The following is a 22,746-nucleotide window of genomic DNA, read 5'->3' as shown; positions in this document are numbered from 1 at the left end:
ACGCAGAGATGTAACGTCTAGATTTTCCTGAGTAAAACAAGGAAAAAACCTAGGCACACTCGTCCAACTCATGGACGAGGAAAAGCCTCAAAGCATTTTCGTTCAATTTAAAGACGAAAATCAAAAGCCAACTGAAACAATCCAACCTCTGGACGAGTGAAAAGTTAGGCAAAATAAACTGGGTAAGTATGTAGAATCAGCTTGTAAGTCTTGAGATGAAGAAAGCTGAATAAAAAAATACTACTTGCAAAAATGAGTTAGACTAACATAATATGAAGAATATATGTATTCTCGCCATGGACGAGCCAAAGCTGGAGTTGATATAAATAACAAGCATAACAGCATTCGTCCATACAGAGAAAATAAACCTTCATTCATTTAAAGGTTGGACGTCCTACATCCAAAAACCCTTGTTAAGTCTGAAAACTGAAATGATTGTTTAAAAACCTCGTCCTAAAATCATGGACGAGGCAAATGTACTTGGTTACATAAAAAGTCCCAAAACAGAGGACCAAGCAAATAACCAAATAAAAAAAATATACAAAGATTGTTTGAGTAAAAGTCTCGTCCTTAAGAAGAGGGGGCATTGGCATTAGGGTCGTCCTGGGCTGGCTGAGTACTGGTATCGTCTTCCACATTGACATCCTCGGAGTTAGTTTGAAGAAGAGAGCTAGCAACAGCAACAAGGTTAAGCTTGATAGAGCTAAAGTCAACTTCTGGGAAGTTTTCCATAGCATCCGCCCTGAAGTCCTCAAAACCTGCTGCGTAATTCTTGTCCAGAAGATTAATGTATTGCTTGGACGCCTTAAATTCGACCACTGCATCTTCCTTAGCTTTGGACAAAAGGACACTCAACTCATCGTTCCTCTTCTGTAAATGATCAAGATGAGTGCCTTTCTCCGTTGCCTTAGTCTTCAACTCCTCAATCAATTTCTAAAGCTCCGTTGTTTTCTCCTCAGCCTGAGCAGCCACCCCAGCCCATTTCTTGGATTCCTCCTTCACCTCCCGAATCCTCGTCTCTAGCAGGACTCTCGTCTTGTCCAATCTTGTAACCTGCCTAGACGCTGCTATGAATTTTGACATAGCCTAAGACGAGGAAAACGAGATGAAGGTTAGACGAAAATATATATAGTGACAAAGACAAGGAAGAATGAAAAATTACTTACCTTGAAAAGATCATGAACATTGGAATGTTCAAAATCCTTCAAGGACATGTCATAGCAAACATTTATGTCCTCGTCTAAAACAGTCTTCTGAAAACGCTCCCAAGCCAGGTCTTCATTTTCAATAATATTTGAAGGAACCTGTTGAGAAGGCTGGGGCATGGCAGGCACAGTCGCCTTGGACGGAGGTGTCTTGGACGGAGTAGTTTCAATTGGAGTGGACGAGTCCACATCGTAAATCTTGACAGGCTGAGACGAGGGAATGTTGGTCTTAAGTACTTAGGACGACCCATGTTTGGCCTTTTTGCCTCGACGGTTGGGAAGGTTCCCTAAGTCAAGACTTTTGGACAGGGATCTCTTCTTGTCCCCAGCCAATGGACGAACTTGTGGGTGGGACTCAGGACGATCCTCTTCATTTACAACCTCTTTTCCCTTGTTTTCTTTCCTGGTTGACACTCCTACAGGTGAAGAACAATGATAATAAGCAAGAAATAATCTGATCAGAAAATAAGTGTTCAAGACGACATTAGGTAGAAACTTACTTCTTCTAATCGTGACTTCGTGAGCAATGGCCTCGTCCGAGGGTTCAGGGCCAAGTCCCCACTTGGCAAGACGGCGAAGGGTGACTAAGTAACGAAAATCCCTATTGGCGAAAAGACGAGCTATGTGGATGCGATCACTATGAAATTTACTCAAAGACGGACGCTTAACACCTATTAAACAAATAGCAAACAAAAGTTAGAAGCAAATAAAACATAAGTTGAAGGAAAGAAATATGAAAAAGGGGAGGGACGTACATTCAGGATGCAAGTTCCCTAAATCCCCAGAGTAAGGAGCAAAAGGGTCCCTGCCAACGTCCACATGATTCCCTGACCAAAAACTAGAGACAAAGATAAACTCTGTCTTCCAATTTCTGTCAGACAAGGCCAGAGACTTGATTAGTCTACAATCCTTACCCCTGGCTGTGAACTGGTAAAAGTCAAGGGATTGACTTATCTCTGAAGGTTTGTAGCAAAAAAGGAACTCGTCCACAGTAAGGGGACGGTCCCTCCTAAATACTTCATTCCATAAAACTTGCATAGAGATAATTAATCTCCATGCATTGGGGTTAAACTGACATATACCTATACCTAACCTAACCAACAACTCTTTGGCAAATGCATTCAAGGGTAACCTAAAACCCCCCAAAAAATAAGCCTCATAGACGCCTACCCCAAAATAAGGATTACAACACCACTCTCCACGGACGGGCAACCTAGGGTTAAGCTCGTCTGGGATCTGGTACTATGCCCTAAGATTGTTTAACCTTTGTTCATTCGTCTTAGAATGAACACCTACAACACAACTGTAAACTATCTCCTCCTCGTCCAAAGGACTAGACGGAGCTACATTGGACAAGGTGCCAGCCTTGGAACCAGAGGCTTTCCTAATTTTCTCTTGGATAACTTCTAAAGGAAGCCCAGGCACACCAGAGGTATACCCCTCGTCCGTAGAGCTCTCCCCACTACTATTGCTACTATTACTAGAACTGCCATTGTTGCTGGTATCATAATATTCGTCTATAGCTTTTTCTGTGCTATCGCTAAACGAGGAAATAATAGTTTGAGACATTTTGGAAACTAAATACCTAAAGACAAGAAAGAAGAGAGTACCTGGCTCTAGACGAGAGAGGACTATGGACGTGGAGGAACTTCTAGACGAGGGCTCTAGACGGAGAAAGATTTCAGAAATGTAAAGGGTAGGGGAGGAATTTCACTATTTTATAGACATCTGACCTGGGTATTCGAAACGGCACGACCAACCAGGATGCGACATGTGGCCTACTCCTCGAAAAAAATAAATCGACAAGACTGGACATCAGTTAAGTTATGACACATGGCATGTATAGTTTCAGACATTGAATGCACAAATCCTTTAGACGATCCATACGGACAAGGGGGCAACTGATGGTGTCACGAAAAACACCAAGTCCTGAACTTGTCCATATGGCTCGTCCAATAAAAGACAAGCTAGGGCGAACCAGGCAAACAAGGTCATCCAAAGCATCCATGTTGACCTCATTCGTCTTCGGATGGACGAGATCCCATGGGAAGCTTATCCGTCCTTAGAATCATTTGGACAAGGACGACCCGTCCTTGATAATCTCGTCCGTCCTTGACGAAGGATGGACAAGCTCATTTGATTGAACTCTAAGTGCCAAATTCTCCATGGAATGCAAGTCCAACTGAGGTAACTTCCATGGCGGTTATGGGAGTTACCTCCAAATTCTCCGGACCCCTCGACATTAGGAACGGTTATTAAACAGATAACCGTTCCACACATGTTATATAAGGATTCTTCGATAAGAAGGTAAGGCAGTAAGATATTTTTATTCAAGAAATTACTCCCTTCTTACAGAGAATTCCAAGTTCACTAACTTCACCATCGGAGGACTTTTGGCTGGTCCCCACCGGTCTCCTCTGATTCAGTGTTCTTGTTTACAGGATACAGCCCAAAGATCATCAGCGCTTGAGACTTATCAACCTATTGATATCCAAGGAACTATCAAAAATTATTCACACTTGACATTTCTTGTAACTAATAGGTTGGAAATTAGGGTTCAATTTAGAATATGTTTAGGAATCTAATATTCATAAGACCTAAACAACAATGTCAAGAAATAAGGAAAGATAGAATTCAAATCACAAACATAGGATAACACAAATAATATCATATTATTATTATTATTATTATTATTATTTGACATCACTTCAACCCCCAAAATTATATACTTTTGAATTCATTGATGTTGTGGAACCATTAATAAATGAATTTATTCCAAGTACATGAACAAATTAAATCTTAATTTATTTAAGTGAAATTACATTCATTTGGGATTTAACATAGATTGAAGATTTAATATATTTTCAACACCATGAGGTGTAGTTCCTTATTTTTTTTTCCCTAAATTTAAAATTTTAATTTATTTATTTTAAATAAAAAAAATCTTAGTTTGACCCATCTTTAAATTATAGAATGTAAAATATAGTAATTTTTCAACAATGATTGAAGAAAATAGGAACCAAATAGGCCCGTGGGCTTCCCCATTATCGGGCAGAACACCCAAATGCAAAACAACCCGACCCGAATACATACCCGTTTTTTTTTTTTTTTTAATATCTTTTTTGTTTTTTCTCTCTGTACAAAACCCTAATTTGGTTCTCATCCTATTCTCACACTCAATCTCGGCTATACTCTGCTCTCGGAAGAACGCTCTCTCACGCTTCACACTCTTCACACTCTTCAGGTCTCTCTTTCTCTCTCTTTCTCTGCATAAATTCTGTTTGTTTCTGCGGAAAATAATTGCATCGGAAACCTTCGATTTTCAGGGAATGTTTTTTCTTTGAATCAAATTCGTTATTCAAGGTTTCATTTTTATATTTGTATTTCATCTATTTTTGGTTGTCAGATCTGAGATCGGAGCGGAACGTTTTTTCCGTGAAGCCATGGCTCTGGTGAGTCTCAATTCTATGCATGTAATCTGTGATTGGTTTTGAATCTGAAAGCACTAGACTTTTATAGAATATCTGACTAATTATCAAATGGGTCACAAGTTTTGATTGCTTTGCATATTCTGCTTCGTGTTTGATGTGGAATTTCAATTGTTGAAGTTCTTAAAGTTTTGCATTTCAGATATTCAAAAAGTTTATTTGAAAAAATATACAATCAAAACTATTTCTTTTTGGTTCCTTATCAAAAGAATGAGGTTTGATTTGTATTTTTTAATATTTGAAATTGTTTAGTTGTCTGACCCATTTTAGGACTTAGAATACTGAATTTGATGATGTTTCTGACATGCAATGAGATCTGGCTTAAATGGCACTAAATCCTCTGGTTGTTTCCTTGTCCCAAAAGAATGTGTGGATAGTGGGTGTGTTTTTAACTTACCAATTTTAAAAAAATGACTTGAGATAGAATAGAAGGGAGGAAAAGAATACATGTTGCTGACCCTAACTAATCTGTTGAGGATTCATTGCAGACCCCAAAAAATTGGGCTTCTTGTTGTTGTTGTTATTGTTGTTGTATTTGTTTGTGCTAGCACACCAAATCCTCTGGTTCTTTTAGTAAAGGGCGGAGGGAGACTGTCCTAATTGTGGTATTTTTTACTTTGAGTACAATCAACATTCTATATCTTGGTTTCTATAGAATTGTATCACTTATAGGGGTGACCTTTACCCAGGGACGGACACAGGATTTTAAGCTAGTGGGGGCCGGAGTATAAAGAAAAAAAAAAAAACTCTAAATAGACATCCGTATAGTATTAAAAAATTATAAATACACAAAATTGTTATTTCTAAATATAGTAAGATGCAATCATATACCAACAAAGACAAAAACAAAAACAAAATAATGTTTTTTTGCTAGGATTTTATTTTTATTTTTGAAGTTAGAGCATTCATAGTGATGGTTCTAAAAATTTTAGCTTTTAGTAATTCGAAAAGTTACTTTATCTATTTTACTACCTCACTTTGCAATACACCCAATATCAAATATTCTATTTTTTTTTATCACTTCATTTAAAATAATGTAAACAACTCATTAAAATAATGAGGAAGAGAGAGAATATGAGTTTTTTAATTGAAGGAAGAGATATAATCTTAATAAAATATTTTATTTTATTTTTAACGACTTGCTAAAGTCAACTGGTATATATACCAGTTTACTATAGTTGCAAAAAATTTAGCATTAGCTTCTCCAATAACACGATTTTTTTGTTCTTTGGTGGTAAAATAGTTGGGGAGAAGGGGGGCAACTACAAAAATGAAATTTAGAATAACTAAAAAAAAAAAATTTGGACCTAGGAGGGGCCCACCCCTTGGGCCCCCACCTGGGTCCGTCCCTGCCCTTACTGATGAAAAGATGAGGGAGAGTCAATTGAGATGGTTTGGTCATTGATGCACCAGGGAGAATGAGAAAAAGAGACGTCAATTAAGGAAGTAACGTATAATGTGTTGAATAGAATGATTTTTTTTTTTTTTTTAAATTTAATTTAATTTTTTAAAATTTTTAAAGATTGCATTGGATGGTGATAATTGTGGCCATCCCTCATTTGTATGTATGCAACTAGAGGAAACCGGTATTGAATCTATTAACCCATCACATTTTATTAGTTTTTGTTTATTTTTGGATTGAATGTATCTGGTGATTTTCCTTTGCTAATGGGGCTGTATCATCAATATTGCAGATTTTTCATGCTGGGAAGAAAAATAAAAATTCTTACAAGACACTCATCGCTGCGGAGTACAGTGGTGTGAAAGTTGAACTGGCCCCAAATTTTGAGATGGGTGTCAGTAACAAAACTCCTGAGTTTCTCAAGATGAACCCTATTGGGAAGGTCTATATAGTGGAATGTTCGGTAATCTATAGTGGTATTTGTATGTTAGTTTAGTAAAAGTTTTATTAATAAATCTGTTTTTCTTGTAGATTCCTGTGTTGGAAACTCCTGATGGTCCCATCTTTGAGAGCAATGCTATAGCACGTTATGGTAAGACTGACTCCCCCCCCACCCCCCCACTCACTCATTAATTTTGGGGATCCTCTGAAGGTGGTTGTATTGAAACTTATTTTTTTATCTGTTGTTGCAGTTACTCGTCTGAAGGCTGACAATCCTCTCTATGGTTCTTCTCTTATTGATTATGTAAGACATTTATTGCTACTGATAATGCTGTGTGTGTGTTTGTGTTATATTTCTCATTGTTATGTGCTTGAATTTTCAGGCCCACATTGAGCAGTGGATTGATTTTGCATCACTGGAAATCGATGCTCATCTTCTGTCATGGTATAGACCAAGAATGGGACGTGCAGTATACCTTCCTCCGGTGAGTTACATCTTATATTTTATTAAGGGAATTGTTCTATTTCCTTTTGACATCTAAAGGTTGACCAAGCTTTATGGAAGACTCAGATAAAGTATAAAAGGAAAGAAATGACAAATTTTTTTTCCTTGATATAGAATCAAAATTAATGCAGGCTATATGTATATTCAACTTAAAAATCTAAGTTTTCATAATCTGCTAATAACTATGCAGTATGCACTGCCCTTATTTGATGTGTACAATGTGTATTTGTGTGAAGGCTGAGGAACAAGCTATTACTTCATTGAAGCGAGCGCTTGATGCTTTAAATGCTCATCTTGCTTCAAACACTTTCCTGGTTGGGCATTCCGTGACCCTGGCTGACATTATTACAACTTGCAATTTATATATGGGCTTCACCCACCTCATGACTCAGAGCTTTACATCTGAGTTCCCTCATGTGGAAAGATACTTCTGGACCATGGTGAATCAACCAAATTTCAAGAAGATTCTGGGAGAGGTGAAACAGGCTGAGTCTGTCATTCCTATCGCAAAGAAGCCATCTCAGCCAAAAGAATCTGCAAAACCAAAACCAAAGCCTAAGGATGAACCCAAAAAAGAAGCCAAAAAGGAGGAGCCAGCGAAGCCCAAACCAGAAGCTGGTGAGGAAGAGGAGGCTCCAAAGCCCAAACCTAAGAATCCTCTTGATATGCTTCCCCCAAGTAAGATGGTACTGGATGACTGGAAGAGGCTGTACTCAAACACTAAGACCAACTTCCGTGAGGTTGCTATTAAAGGTATAATAATCTCTTCTTTTATCATCTTTGTTTGTTGATGACATATGGGCATTGGTAGTTTGCATTTAATCTGTCCTTTAGCTTTAGTTCTCTATCTGTTACTTTTCTCAAAAAGTTCCCTTGAAGTTGTCATTCGCTATATTTTAAATGTTTTCTTGAACAGTTAAAAAGGAGGTGTGTTTGGATTACACTAGTTGAAGAAATTGACTGGCTTATATACTAATGCTCTGTTTGTTTCGCTGGAAAATCTTCTATAAAGATAGTTTTCCACATTTTCCAATGTTTGGTAGCATAAAAAAAAATTAGTTAACAGAAAACTATCTTTAGTCAACAGAAAATTCCTATAAAAATAAGGCTTATTTTCTATAGGTTGTTTTCCAAAAAAAAAAAAAATGGAAAACAATCTCTCTCACACAGTGCATAGCTCTTATAAATATTGTCTTCTTTTGACCTAGGAAAAAATATTTTCTTTCGCTCATTCAGCCTTTCTCACAATAAACTCTCTCACTTTTTCTCCTTCCTTTGCTTTTTCTCTCTTCTCACACCCTCACTATCACCCCCTTTGGCCTCCTCTCTTTCCACAAATTTCTCTCTCTATCTACCTCTCCTCTTTTTTCTTCATATTTCTTCTCCCTTCTATAACACCATTCTTTAATAAGGTTTTTTTTTTTTTTTTTTTCCTCACAGATCGGTCAACGGTTCTATAACAATTTTTGGTATATTTATTAAACTATTTGTACTGGATTAGTTTGCCAATAAAACTATTTTGCCTATGTGGCATTTTGAACTATTTAAAATGGAACTTAAGGTTATAATGGTTATTTTGAATTATGAGAAGTATGGTGTGTGTGTGTATATATATTATGTACGTTACTGTTCTTATACATGAGCAAGATGAGTATTTGAGATCATCAAAATTGGATAGCTAATTTTGATTGTATACCATCCGTTGTCAAAATTTTAGTTTGAAAACCAAATTCATTCTTGGTTTTTTTATTATTGTTATTTATTTATATTGATTACATTAGGTGGGTTTACACAATACACATATTATACATGTTTTAAATTATACAAGAAATGTTATAAAACTATGAATACCAAACACTAGAAAACATTCTCAAGCCCATTTTCAAGGTTGTTACCAAATATCTGAAAATGAGATAGTTTTTCAGAAAATACTTTCTAAAAAATGAATCATTTTCCAGAAAATGTTAATGCTGAGGCAAACAGAGCACCTATGTTTGGAGGGTTAGGTTTTTTTCTTGGGAAGACACCAATTGTGAAGTACTCGCTAAGGGTGTGATGGCGAGCTGGATGGCTATAGGAGTTACTTGCGGCTTAACCAAACTTGTTGGCTTTGCTGGATTCTAATCATATGCTAGTTTTTCAAATCTTTTTATCTTAGTTTCTTACTTTCAAGATATGTTTGATCTTGTAGCAAACTCCAACAATCCAGGCAACCTTTTTTGATTTCTTGATTTTACTTCCCATTGGCTCAGATGTTGAAATGCGAACATGAAAATCTCCACCTAACTTATCATCAGAAGAGAGTTGTTTTAGATTTCTAAGCGTTCCGTGGTAAATTAAACACCCATTATTATAGGAAATGGTAGAGAAAGCAAATCAAACAAAATCTTTGTTGTTTGATTTTTTTTTTCATTCATGGTATCTGAGGAGGTAGTCTTGAGTTCAAACTCGATATCCACTTTATCCTCCCATTTAAAATGTTAAAAATCCTACATGTTAGACACCACTTATTAAGAGAAGCTGCCACATTTTAGAGGGAGTATGGTATAATTTGTTATAAATGTTACCACCTTGGCTAAAAGGGGGTATGTTTCTCCATATGATCTTGTTCTCTACATTATATGACACTTGCAGCATGAACAAATTCTTCATCCTCTTTTCATGTTTGTTGCAGGGTTTTGGGACATGTACGATCCTGAGGGATACTCTCTCTGGTTCTGTGATTACAAGTACAATGATGAGAATACTGTTTCCTTTGTAACACTAAACAAGGTCGGTGGATTTCTTCAGAGAATGGATCTAGCACGCAAATATGCTTTTGGAAAGATGCTTGTGATCGGTTCAGAGCCACCATTCAAGGTGAAGGGGCTGTGGCTTTTCCGTGGGCAAGAGATACCACAATTTGTGCTTGATGAGTGCTATGACATGGAGCTATATGAGTGGAAGAAGGTTGATATCACAGATGAAGAGCAAAAGGAACGCGTGAGTCAGATGATTGAAGATTACGAACCTTTCGAGGGCCAGCCTCTTTTGGACGCCAAGTGCTTCAAGTGAATGACCCCAATTAGTCCCTGGATTAAAAGTTGTATTTTTGTGTGTGATTTTGCTGCTAGAGTTTTTATTGACGATTTCCTAAACAGACTAAGTTTAGTCTTTTTGTGTTTGAGTGGAGGTCTAGTATAATTTATAAGCTTGTTTCTACTGTTTCAAAATTTTTATATTCTATATGATAGAATCTTTTGTGTTAGATGAATGGTTGCTTGATGGTATGCAAAATTAAATTAAGAGTTGTCCACCTTTTTATACTATTGGTTTGTTATCAGATCAAGTGTTTTCTAATTTCTAATCTTGGTTTGCTGATTTAAGGTTGTTCATCTTTGATTCCAATCCTAATTTTAAGTTTCTAGTTTTAGAATAGTGATATTGTCTTGTGTGTATCTTGCAATACTCAATAAAAATAAGAAGATTACATCCAATACAGATTCTCTTTATTTACTACTCTATTTGATAATAACTTTGAAAAAAAATAAAATAAAACACTTAAAAAGGGTTCCATAGTGGGTTTCGTCCCACGTTACCAAGTAGTTTGATATTAGTTTCATGAGTTTCTAATCTAGTTTCTTTTTTGTCAACTTATTTTACTATTCAGGTTTTTTTTGCTACTATTTAAGGATTCTGCTGCACTTTTTGGTACAATTTATGGGTCCTATTGTATTATTTCAACTAATTTTTATTTTTATCTACGGTACTTTTAGTACAAAGTTTTCAGTTTTAGCAAAATAAATGAATTCCAGTTGCTTTTGAGGTGGGCTTGGAATTTTTTTTATTTACATTAATTTATTTTTGGGTTTGGTGCAAGACTGCTCAAATGTTTCTCGCCATATCATATGCTTGGAAGTCTTAGAAACTACTACCAATTTTACTATAAAAGATAACACAACATTAGTTTGTAAGGCAAAAAATTGTAGTACCAATTTTACAGATGGTATAAAAGAATACATTTGTAGGGCAATCATATTTGTAGAATAACGTTACCAAACAGCCTCTTAATTTGTAAGGCAATCACATTTGTAGTATCCATAGCACCACACATGTTAAAAATGTTGGACCCAGACAGCACCACAAATGTCAAAAATGTTGGACTAAGACCAACCTAATCACAAGATCCCTTTTAGAACTGGAAGACAATAGTCACAATACTGAAAATATAGGTTCAGTACTGCCAAATAAGTAATTTAGACGAGACATATAGTTTTATCAGTATTTCACTAATTCTATCCTACACAATATTTTTTTATAACAAAATTTACGGTTATTGAAGTGATTGAGTGTAAGTAGTGGACACAATTGACACTCATAAACCACCACACATAATTGACCATTTTAACAATTGTTGATTTTTTGTGAAAAAAAAAAGGTGTTTGTATGACAAGCATTTCTGAGTTTTGCCTTTAGGCTTCGTTTGGTTGGGATGAAAATAGAAATGATGGAAAAGAAGGTGAGGAAAATAGGGAAGAAAGTATTATTTTCCATTGTTTGGTTTAGGAGAGAAAACAAGAGGGAAAGAAAACAATGAAGAAATAAATCACTCCGGGCCCACAAATATATAGGGGCTGTTTGGTAAGGTGTTTTGAACAACAATTCTCAGTGTTTAAACAACATTACACATATTTTCACATAATTTTTCATTTACACGTATTTTCAAAAAATATTAACAATGTTACTAGAATAACAAATGACCCCTTATCCTCCCGATTTGGGAGGAAAACTGAGAAGAGAAGGAAGAGAAAGGATGAACCAAGTATTGAATTACACAAATACCCTCAAAAGTTGCCATCCAAATCAAGCGAGTCATCATTATTATTGCATTTGGGTACGGGACAAATTATTAATGTGTTTTGTTTTTTCTAAGCCTGGCTTAATGGGTAGAAAGGATGAAGGTGAAAGCTAGTGAATGCACGTCTTTTTTTATTTTTATTTATGGAACAACGTGTTTTTTTTTTCATGAAACCTGGTCTACATATTTTATTTTTTAATTTGTGTTTGGGTTTTTTTTTTAATGAAAAATAATTTGTGTAATTTAAAAAAAAAAGTAGAGTTAATACTTATAAATTATAAATGTATTTAATATATTTGTAGGAAATACAATAAAAAATTATAATGTTTTAATAGTTTTATATAGTAGGGGCATGAGAGTAAATTTATTTGAATTACATGTTTTATCATCTCATTTTTTTTCTCAAACAAACAAATGAGTTTTCTAGCTCTCTACTTTTCCATTCTTCCAACCAAATACATATGAGAGAAAACTAAATCTTTTACATCGTTCCACTTTTCTATCCCTTCCTCATTTTCTATCCTCCCACTTTTCCACCCCTCCAACCAAACAGACCCTTAGAGAGAGAGAGAGAGAGAGAGAGAGATGTAACCTCAAAATGCAAACTGTTTGGTATCCCATAGTTTTGTTAGCTTATTTGCTAAATATGAGACAAAAAATTAAAAAAAAAAATTTAATTTTTGAGAATTTGAAATTAAAGCTAAGACAAGAAACAAAAAGCTAATAGCTAATAGCTTTTTGCCAAACACATAACCACGAGCCTTTTCATTTAAATTTTAACTTATCTTAATTTATGTTCAATTTTTTCAAAACCTTACATTTTCAAGTGCATACATACTTTAGCCAATTTTAAGCACGGAAAAAAAATATATATATATATATATATACAATTTCTGTGGGTTTCAGTTAGCTCAATTAGTAAAGTCTCTGATGATTGTAAAGTCTCTGATGATAGTAAAGTCTCTGGGGTTCAATCCCCACTTACACCAAAAACTGATTGGTGTCTTAGTCTGATAATAAAAAACTATCTTATCAAGAGTGGACGCCATAGGTTGAAACTTTCTAAAAAAAAAAAAAACATATACAATTTCCTTCTCAGATGCATATTCATGTACAATAAAGGGATGCTAGTTGCATGTACTCTGATTGCAAATTCAATAAAGGGACGTAAGAAGCTAGATGTTTAGTTCACAAATAATCTTTATTTTATTAAAAAACATAAAATATGTTTCAAGTTTTAATTGCTTGTACCTTGCACTAAAAGTGGTTGTTGTACCTTGTGCTTTAAAAAATTTGTTTCCAGTTGATTACGAAGTAGGAAGAACGGGAGAAATAGCCTCTTTTGCCTATTTTCTAGCACAAAAAACCTGTCCACACTAAAGCCTCATGATTCAATCATCAACATCAAGGCAACAATCATAAAAAATCTAAGACTAAAAGCAAATTGAAAGAGGAAATTGAAGATGCATCTCAAAATTAAATTTAAGGCAAAAGAAAAAGAAAAAGAAAAGCTACGTATTACCTATACAAATATTAGGCAATACATAGCTTTTATATATAAAAAAGGATAATGATAACAATTAAGGATGAGACTAAAGAGTTTGCATGAGATCCAAACCAAATTAAAACCAAATACCAAGGGCAACTCATAAAAAATAAAAGGAAAGGTAATACGTAAAAGAGTGTTCTTTCTTTGTATTTCTATATACAAAATGACCATTTGAAATATACATGAAATTCTAGTGTAAAAGAGCATTTCAATTTTGAACAACTAAAGGCAGATATACAAACATGTAAGGAAGAAAATATAGAAAAGATTGAGTATTAAGAAAATTACCTATACTTATGCCTCAAAGTGAAATAAAGGAGGGGAAGAGAAGACATTTATTGATATTTTTTTTAAATCACATCTATTTTTTTTTTTTAAATTTTTGTGTGCAATTGGGTTGCAGTTTAGGAAAAATAAAGATATATATATATATATATATATATCATATTATATATAATAAAAGTTGGACTTAGATGCCGTAATTGCGCCATTTGACTTCACCAAATTGCAGAAATTTTAATAAATTTTTAGATTTTAAGAATAGATATATACATATTTTTTGGATAAATATGACAAATCAATAATAGTTGTGTCTATCTAAAATGTTATCAATAAATCTTAAAATCAATAGAATATAATTACCTAAGGATAGAATTCAAATAAAAAAGAGAGATAAAAATTATATATAATAAAAGTTGGGTTTAGACGCCGTGATTGCGCCAAGTGATTTCACCAAATTGCAGAAATTTTAATAAATTTTTAGATTTCAAGAATAGATATATATACATATTTTTTGGATAAATATGACCAATCAGTAATAGTTGTGTCTATCTAAAATGTTATCAATAAACCCTAAAATCAATAGAATAGAATTCCCTAAAAATAAAATTTAAATAAAAAAGAGAGATAAAAAAATTCTAAAAAACGTTTCTTTAAAAAATGTAAAAGGAAAAAAATTAGATCTAGCTAGGGATTTGTTAAACTAAAAATAATATAATAAAATGAGAATAGAAGGAAAAGCAAATAGAAAAGTTGTGCACTGTTAAGAAATTAAAAATTGAAATTAGAAAGAGACAAAACTATGAACAAAACGAAACAAAAAATAAAAGAAAATCAATTAAGCTATTCTGTGGAGTGAAGGTATTGACGGCAGAACGAACATATGGTATAGTAAGAGGGAGAGAAGAGAAATGTGAGGGAAAAAGAGCCGGTTAGGGTTTTTTTTATATAAAAATTAAAATAAAATAAAAAGCGTTAGGTTAAAGGTTTTTTTTTTTTAAAAAAAAATCTATATATTTATATTATATCGTATTATAAAATAAAATAAAATAAAGTATTTGAGTTTCACCTAAACTACTTCTTTTTGTTCATATCATCTTCTTCACAACCTAAAATTTCCACTATATATACACAGTTTTTTGGTATTTCATTATTTCTACTACGTTTTTTACAATTATTTGTTATATTCTTCCTTTCTCCTCTCTGCCCTACCTACAACCTTGCAGGTAATTTTTTTTTTCTTTCATCAAATTGAATAGATTTTGTGTATTTGTTGCCTTTTTATTATATAATATGATTTTTATCAACAAGTTTTATAAATAGGCTAAAATTCTATGTTTGATCATACGTTTTAGTGTTTTTTTTAGAAGTCAATATAGCAAGCAATATATTTGTATTTTTTAATTTCTTATTACATGATTATTTGTTGTTGACATCAATATTTTATTATGGATTTAATTTGTTATGGCTTTTGTTTGGTGCTTTGTTCCATGTAATCTATATTCTTTAATTAAAAGCAAAATTTGCTGTCAAACATGAAATTAGATACGAGAGAATCCATTCGCCCAAATTTCTATGTAAGTCTATCTTTACTTCGGTTTTTTTTTTTTTTTTTTTTTTTTTTTTTTTTTTTTTAAGTTAAAAAATTTGGATATTTTTTCATTAATGAATTGAGGTTTTGGCTTAATTTTGTTTCAACCGTTTCAATTATTGAATTCATTATTTTTTTCATGTATAATATTAATATATGTGTTTTTTTTTTTTTTTTTTTATGATAAAAAAATAATATATGTGTTCTTAAAGGATAAAACACAATACAATTACAAACATTACTTTAAGTTAGGATGTTATATTTATTTATTAGTAAGTTAGAATGTTACATTAAGTTAGAGTATTATATTTTTATTTATTATTAATTTAGAATGTTACATATGTATACATATGTTGGTTTAGAGTTGATATAACTTATAATCATTTGAATGAAATAAACACTAAAACAAATGATTTAAATATCAAAATAAGAAATAAAAATTAAATTTCTTTTAAGTGTACAAGTACAATTTATTTTAAATTTTAAATTTTGAATTAATTCTTTTTTTCATTTTATTTGTTACTAAATTTAATTATATTATCAAAATATTTTTTATTAAGCCGTGCATCGCACGGGCATAATACTTTTTTGTATATATATGTGTGTGTGGTAGTACCTAAATCTATGGATGAGAATTTATAGTATGAGTGTTTTTTTTTTTTTTTTTTTTTAAAATTCAAAATAAAGAAGAAGGGAATTGAAAAATAAATAAATAAATAAATAAAACGTAAGAGTAAATTTTTCTCTAACTCGTCATTAACTGGCATTGGTGTGGTAGTTCATGACTAGCTTTTTTAGTTGTGTCATCGTAGCACCTTAGCTAGAAGATTCAGCTGCCACAATATGTGGAATTAGTGGAAGCAAGCAATGAGCTTTGTAAAAAAAGTTATGTATCAAGTGGAATATGAAGGATAAAGCTAGAGGGTTATTAACGCTATCAATCACCAGAGACCTTCTTACACGTTAGACCAGGTTTGGTCATGTTATACAAGAAACCTGTCATTTGTCAAGTACTCTACCAAACTGAAGTTTTAGGCCTTTTAAAAGGGGGTAATCAGCTAGCTCATTCATTTGCTAGAAGAACAGTTTAATTTGCAAATCTTAATATGTGGATATAACATCTTTCACTAGATTTGGAAGATGTATTCTAAAATGATTTAGTTTATCAATAAATTAAATTTGCTTATCTTTTTTCTCAAAAAAAAGAAAAGAAAAAAAAAAAAATACTACAACTAGGACGATTAACATGTGTTATTAACATGTGCATTGCATATGATCACTTGCTAAACCTTACTTAAGTGTGTGCTAGAAGCCTCATAGTTTGATTGATTAGTACCTCATGATTTTATTATATATAGGAAAATAATAAGTTAATGAAGTAACTCATTAACAAGTTCAAGCTAACGAGATGTGTTAGGGTTAGACAATTTAACTAATGAAGTATTACTATGTGAGTCACTGAGTGTTGTTTTATTTTATAAAATTATTCGTTATCAAATTATTTTTTTATTGGTATAGTTGTTAGTTTACATTGTTAATGATCGCATATTTAATATGCTCCCTTTCTGCCCCCATCTCCTTGTGTCACGCAATTCCTAGGGTGAAACTCATATTTAATTGATTTGATTATTTTATGGATCCATTTGACATAATTCTCAACAACAAAAAAAAAAAAAAAAAAAAATTCAAATACCTGCGTGTGGGAATATGTCTCACATTGGTTGTGTTGCATGGTGTGCGTGTCTTTATAACCAGCTCTGCGGCTCTAACTGCAGCTAGCAGTTATGGAGTTGGCGTGTTGGACGAAGTGAATGCGCTTGGATGATTGGATGATCTGTCAAAATGAAAAATCTGAGCTTGGATTTTTTCCATGATTGGAGTGGAGTGGTACTAATACTCCCCTTCGGTTGCTGTCAAAAAATAAAAAAAAATGAAAAATGAAATGCGATGTGCTTACAAAAAAAACTTTTGGAAAATCAAAGTTATGGGCCCCACACAACCATATGAATCTCTCTGTGTCTGTCAGACTCTCAAAATCTCAGTCATACCGCTTTCCACCGAGTCAGCTCGGAATTCCAATATTATCGCACGACATATAGAATTTGTAAGAGATCATCATTTTACTGAATTCTATGTTTGATTATTTCAGCGGGATCTTTTTGGTTTTGGGTTGATTTCGATTTTGTAACTATTAAGTTATGCGATTTTGATTGGAAACTATGAATTTCTTTTCGGTAGTTATGTGCGTGGAATTGGTTGAGGCGAAATTAGATTACATTTGCTAATTTGAATGGTTGACTTTTTCGAAAATGTTTCGCTTTTGAATCAAACGCGTTACCTTTCAATTCAATTCAATTCTTTTTAAAGGTTTCATTTTCATTATCGTTTTTGGTTTTTTGGTGTTCAGATCTGATATCGGAGCGAAGCGTTTTTCCGTGAATCTATGGCTCTTCTCATATTGATTATGTGAGACTGTTATCACTACTGATGCTACTCTCTCTCTCTCTCTCTGTGAATGCGTGTGTTGTGATGCTTAGTATTATGTATGCTTGAATTTTCTGGTCCACAAAGAGCAGTTGATTGATTTTGCATGCTAATATTCTAACGTGGTTTATACCTAGAATTGGACATGCAGTGTACCTTCCTCCAGTGAGTTACATCTTAATTTATTATGGAATTGTTCTATTTCCTTTTTGCCATTAAATGATGACCAAACTTTATGGAAAACTTAGATGAAAGCTGTGTTTGGATTCGGCTGAAACTGAAATGTGCGTCTGCGTTGTTTTTTTTTTTTTTTTTTTTTTTTTTTTTTTTTTTCACGCGTTCTTGAGATTGTGGTCACTGTTTATGCACTGTTCAATGAACCGTAGTCACAAAGTTGGACTTTTCATACTTTGTTCAGCCAATCAGTGCACATCGTGTACTGTTTACGGACCCACAAATTTCACTTTTCAGCAATTTTTTCATTAAAAATGGGTCCCATGATACTATTTACATATTTAAAAATTATTTTGTTACAGTGTTTTTCAGTTTTAGTTTTCAGCTGTATCCAAACGGATCCGAAGTATAAAAGGAATGAAGTGAGGAATTTTCTCTTGATGTGAAATGAAAATCAATGTGGGAGTTCAAAATCACTTTTCACTTTTTGTAATTCGAATCTAGACTCAGGTTATAAAACTAGATCATGGAGTTCAAATTTGCGGGCATGTCTCTCCAATGCCAGAAAATTAACCTTTTTCCCGGAAAATCTGTCTCTCTCAACACCACCTCCATCTTCTAGCTCAAGTTTCATAGAGAAGTTGTAAGAGCACTGGATTTCACTTATTGCTAAGATTTGTTTAGTATTTTATGTTTGCTTATTTGAGGGGTTCTTTGTGGTATTGGGATACACACACAAAATCTGTTTGTTTCTACAGCAAATTAATCCATAGAAAATCTTTGATTTTCCAAAAATGTTCTCCTTTGAATCAGACACGTTATTTCAATTAAATTCTTTTTAATGGTTTTGTTTTGTTTTTCAATTAAATTCTCTCTAGAGGCTTCAATGTCTCTGGCAAGTAAGGATTGATAGTGAATTCATTGTCAATTCATCCCTCTGTTTTTCGCTTTTGCCCTGTTTGTCTTCTCTGGGCTCGCTTTTCTTTGGATTATTTGAGATTGTTTCCCTGTCTCTGTTGTGTTTCCGTTTTCATATCAGTCCTCTTCTTATTTATCTTTCACTTTGTTCCCTCTTCGTCAATCCTCTTTTTGTTTACTGTTTATATGTTCTCTTCATATTTTCTGTTTTCGTTAGTCTTTCGAATTTCTATCATCTTTTACATCATGTTGATTTTGTCTTGATTTACTATTTGTTCTTGATCCTTGGTTAGTGTCTGACAGCCACTTTCAACCTATTCATTATCAAAATTTTATTGCTTCTACTTGGGTGTGCTAGCACGCCAAATCCTCTGGTTCTGCATGTTAAGGGCAGCAGAGGAGACTGGCTCAACTGCAGCACATCTTTGTGGGAAAGATGTGTTTGGTTGCCCAGAAAACTGTTTGGGAAAAGAAAAGTTTTGTTTTTGAATTTTATTGAATCCGACTAATTATGACCTCATTTCGTTAGCCTTGTTAGTTAGCAATTACTATAAAATTGGTCATAAATCTGATTGCTTTGCATATATTGGTGCTTGTTTGATGTGAATTTCAATTTTTGAAGTTCTTAAAGTTTTGCATTTCAGATCAAAAGATTTTCCTTTTTATTTTTTTTGAAGATACAATGAAAAATTCTTTAATTATTTCTTTTTTAAATGTCTTGGTTTGAAATCGTTTAGTATTCTGACCCAATTTAGGACTAAGAATTCTGAATTTTATGGTTCTAACATGCCAATGAGGTCTGGCTCAAGTGGCAGTTCCTTGTCCCATATGAATGTCATAGGTGCTGGGTATCTTACCAATTAAAAAAAAAAAAAAAATAAATAGAGAGAATTTTGCTTTATCTGAGTTTGCTACCACACCAAATCCTCTGGTTCTGGGTGTTAAGGGCAGAGGGAGAATGGTTGAACCGTGGCACATTTACTATAGTCAGTGGTTTTTATTTTGGTTTCGATAGAATTGTATTACTCTCTTTTTTCCCCAATTAAAGGCTGCATTTGATTGCTTATAATTGTGAAAATCCCTAGTGTGTAATTTGATTGAGTTTAGGTACAGGAAACCACCGTCAAATCCATTAACCCATCACAATTGATTAATCTTGTTTGTTTCTGGATTGAATGCATTTGTAATTTGTTGCTCTTCCTTTGCTAATAAGGCTGTATGATCTATATTGCAGATCTTGCATGCAGTGAAGACAGAAAAATTCATACAAGACACTCATCACTGCGGAATACCACTCTGTGAAAGTTGAACTAGCTCCAAATTTTGAGATGGGTGTCTCTAATAAACCTCCTGAGTTTATCAAGATGAAACCTACTGGGAAGGTCTAATTCTATATTGTAAAATTTGTGGTAATCTATACTCCACTAATTGCATGTTAGTTTTATGAAAGGCTTTCCTAATAAATCTGTTACTCTTGTAGGTTCCCGTGGTGGAAATACCTGATGGTCCAGTATTTGAGAGCAATGCTATAGCACATTATGGTAAGACTATAGACTTTCATCCCCCAACCATTAATTTTGGTGGTCCTCTGAAGATTGTTATTTTGGGACTTTACGGGCTTTTTATCTGTTGCTGCAGTTACTCGCCTGAAGCCCTGAAGGCTGACAATCCTTTATATGGCTCTTTTCATATTGATGATTGAGATGTTTATAACTACTGATGGTGCTCTCTCTTTCTACATTTGCGTGTGTTATGATGCTTATCGTTACATATGCATAAATTTTCAGGTCCACATACAGCAGTGGATTGATTTTGCATCATTTGAGATTGATGCTAATATTCTAGCATTTTATAGACCTAAAATTTGATGTGCAGTATACCTTCCTCTGGTGAGTTGCATCTTATTTTATTATGGAATTGTTTTAATTATTTTTTGGCGTCTAAATGACAATGTAAAATCAAAATTAATGCAGGTTATATATATCCTACATAAAAAATCTAAATTATGCACTGCCTATATGGGCCATATCTGATGTGTATAATTTTTGCCTGAAGACCGAGGAAGCTGCAACTTCATTATTGAAGAGAGAGCTGGGTGCTGTAAATACTCGTCTTGCCTCAAACACTTTCATGGTTGGGCATTCCGTGCTTCTGGCTGACATTGTTACACCATGCAAAGTATGTGGGCTTCACTCAACTGATGATTAAGAGCTTTACCTCTGAGTTCCCTCATGTGTAACGATGCAACTGGAAGCATGGTGAATCAGACTGAGTCTGTCCTGTCTTTTAGGCTTTTACAAAGAAGCCATCTCAGCCAAAAGAATCTGCCAAACCAAAGCCTAAGGATGAATCAAAAAAAGAAGCCAAAAAAGGAGGAGCCTGCGAAGCCCAAGCCAGAAGCTGGTGCTGAAGAGGGGAGGCTCCAAAGCCCAAACCTAAGAATCCTCTCGATCTACTGCCCCCAAGTAAGATGATACTGGATGGCTGGAAGAGGCTGTACTCAAACACAAAGACCAACTTCCGAGAGGTTGCTATTAACCTCTGCTTTAGTTATATATCTTCGTTTGATAATGACATATAGGCATTGGTAGTATAATTTGCATTGGTAGTTCCTATGTGTTAATTTTCTCAAGAAGTCCCCTTGAAATAATCATTCATACGATGAGGTTGCTATCTTTTAAATGGTTGTATGATCAGTTAAAAAAAGGGGGGCTTATATATTAAATGTTTATGTACATTAATTAGTTGAAGAAAGTGACTGGCTTATATACCAGCAGATTTGTTTTTAGTTCAACCACCTGGCCCATTCCTTTTGTTTTAAAACCTGAGTCTACCATTTGTCATGCCTTTTCTCCATATGAGCCAGTTCTCTACATTATATGTCACTTGCTGCTATCTCTGGGTACAATGATGAGATTACTGTTTCCTTTGTAACACTAAACAAGGTCGGTGGATTTCTACAGAGGATGGATCTAGCACGCAAATATGCTTTTGGAAAGATGCTTGTGATCTGTTCAGAGCCACCATTCAAGGTGAAGTTGCTGTGGCTTCTCCGTGGGCAAGAGATACCAAAATTTGTGTTTGATGAGTGCTATGACATGGAGCTATACGAGTGGAAGAAGGTTGATATCACAGATGAAGAGCAAAAGGAACGTGTGAGTCAGATGATTGAAGATTACGAACCTTTTGAGGGCCAGCATCTTTTGGACGCCAAGTGCTTCAAGCGAATGACCCCAATTAGTCCTTGGATTAAAAGTTGTATTTTTGTGTGCTTTTGCTGCTAGAGTTTTTATTGACGCTGTTCTAACTTCTAAACAGAGACTAAGTTTAGTCTTTGTGTTTGAGTGGAGGTCTAGTATAATTTATAAGTTTGTTTCTGCTGTTTCAAAATTTTAATATTCTATATGATAGAATCTTGTGCTAGATAAATGGTTGCTTGTTGATGGTATGCAAAAATTAAATTAAGAGTTGTCCACCATTTTATACTAATAATGGTTTGTTATGCGATCAAGTGTTTTCTAATTTCTAGTCATGGTTTGCTGATTTAAGGTTGTTCATCTTTGATTCCAATCCTAATTTTAAGTTTCTGGTTCCAGAATAGTGATATTGTCGTATATGTATCTTGCAATACCCAATAAAAATAAAAAGATTTCATCCAATACAGATTCTCTTTATTTACTACTCTATTTAATAATAATTTTGAAAAAAATAAAATAGAACTCTTAGAGCATCACTAGCCGTTTATCTAAAATTTTGTATTATTTGGACAGTGAACAGTGATATTTAGCTTTTATCTATCTGTTTTTTCAAATACATTTTTTAACAGATTCTTTATCATTTTCTCCATTTCATTTAAATATTATTTCTTCATTC

The 22,746-nt window shown here is 33.7% G+C and overlaps 1 protein-coding gene and 1 pseudogene across 2 annotated transcripts; both read left to right on the top strand.

Annotated features, from left to right (window-relative positions):
* Positions 1 to 4,313: 4,313 nt before the first annotated feature.
* On the top strand, positions 4,314 to 10,288 carry LOC126716039 (elongation factor 1-gamma-like). 2 transcript variants are annotated; one of them, XM_050416943.1, is made up of 8 exons: positions 4,314 to 4,449; positions 4,612 to 4,657; positions 6,388 to 6,537; positions 6,627 to 6,687; positions 6,788 to 6,840; positions 6,920 to 7,021; positions 7,278 to 7,794; positions 9,716 to 10,288. In XM_050416943.1, the coding sequence occupies exons 2-8, from the start codon at positions 4,649 to 4,651 to the stop codon at positions 10,093 to 10,095; spliced, it is 1,272 nt and encodes a 423-aa protein (XP_050272900.1). In that variant the 5' UTR covers positions 4,314 to 4,449; positions 4,612 to 4,648; the 3' UTR covers positions 10,096 to 10,288. The 2 variants fall into 2 exon arrangements, with proteins under 2 accessions (XP_050272900.1, XP_050272901.1); XM_050416944.1 differs by having other exon boundaries at positions 4,324 to 4,439; positions 4,611 to 4,657.
* A 6,771-nt stretch (positions 10,289 to 17,059) lies between these two features.
* On the top strand, positions 17,060 to 21,661 carry LOC126716038 (elongation factor 1-gamma-like; annotated as a pseudogene).
* The last annotated feature ends 1,085 nt before the right edge of the window (positions 21,662 to 22,746 follow it).

The sequence above is a fragment of the Quercus robur genome, chromosome 2, assembly GCF_932294415.1.
Source record: "Quercus robur chromosome 2, dhQueRobu3.1, whole genome shotgun sequence".
In the NCBI taxonomy this organism is placed as follows: domain Eukaryota; kingdom Viridiplantae; phylum Streptophyta; class Magnoliopsida; order Fagales; family Fagaceae; genus Quercus; species Quercus robur.
This window is presented reverse-complemented; position numbering and strand designations above follow the sequence as displayed.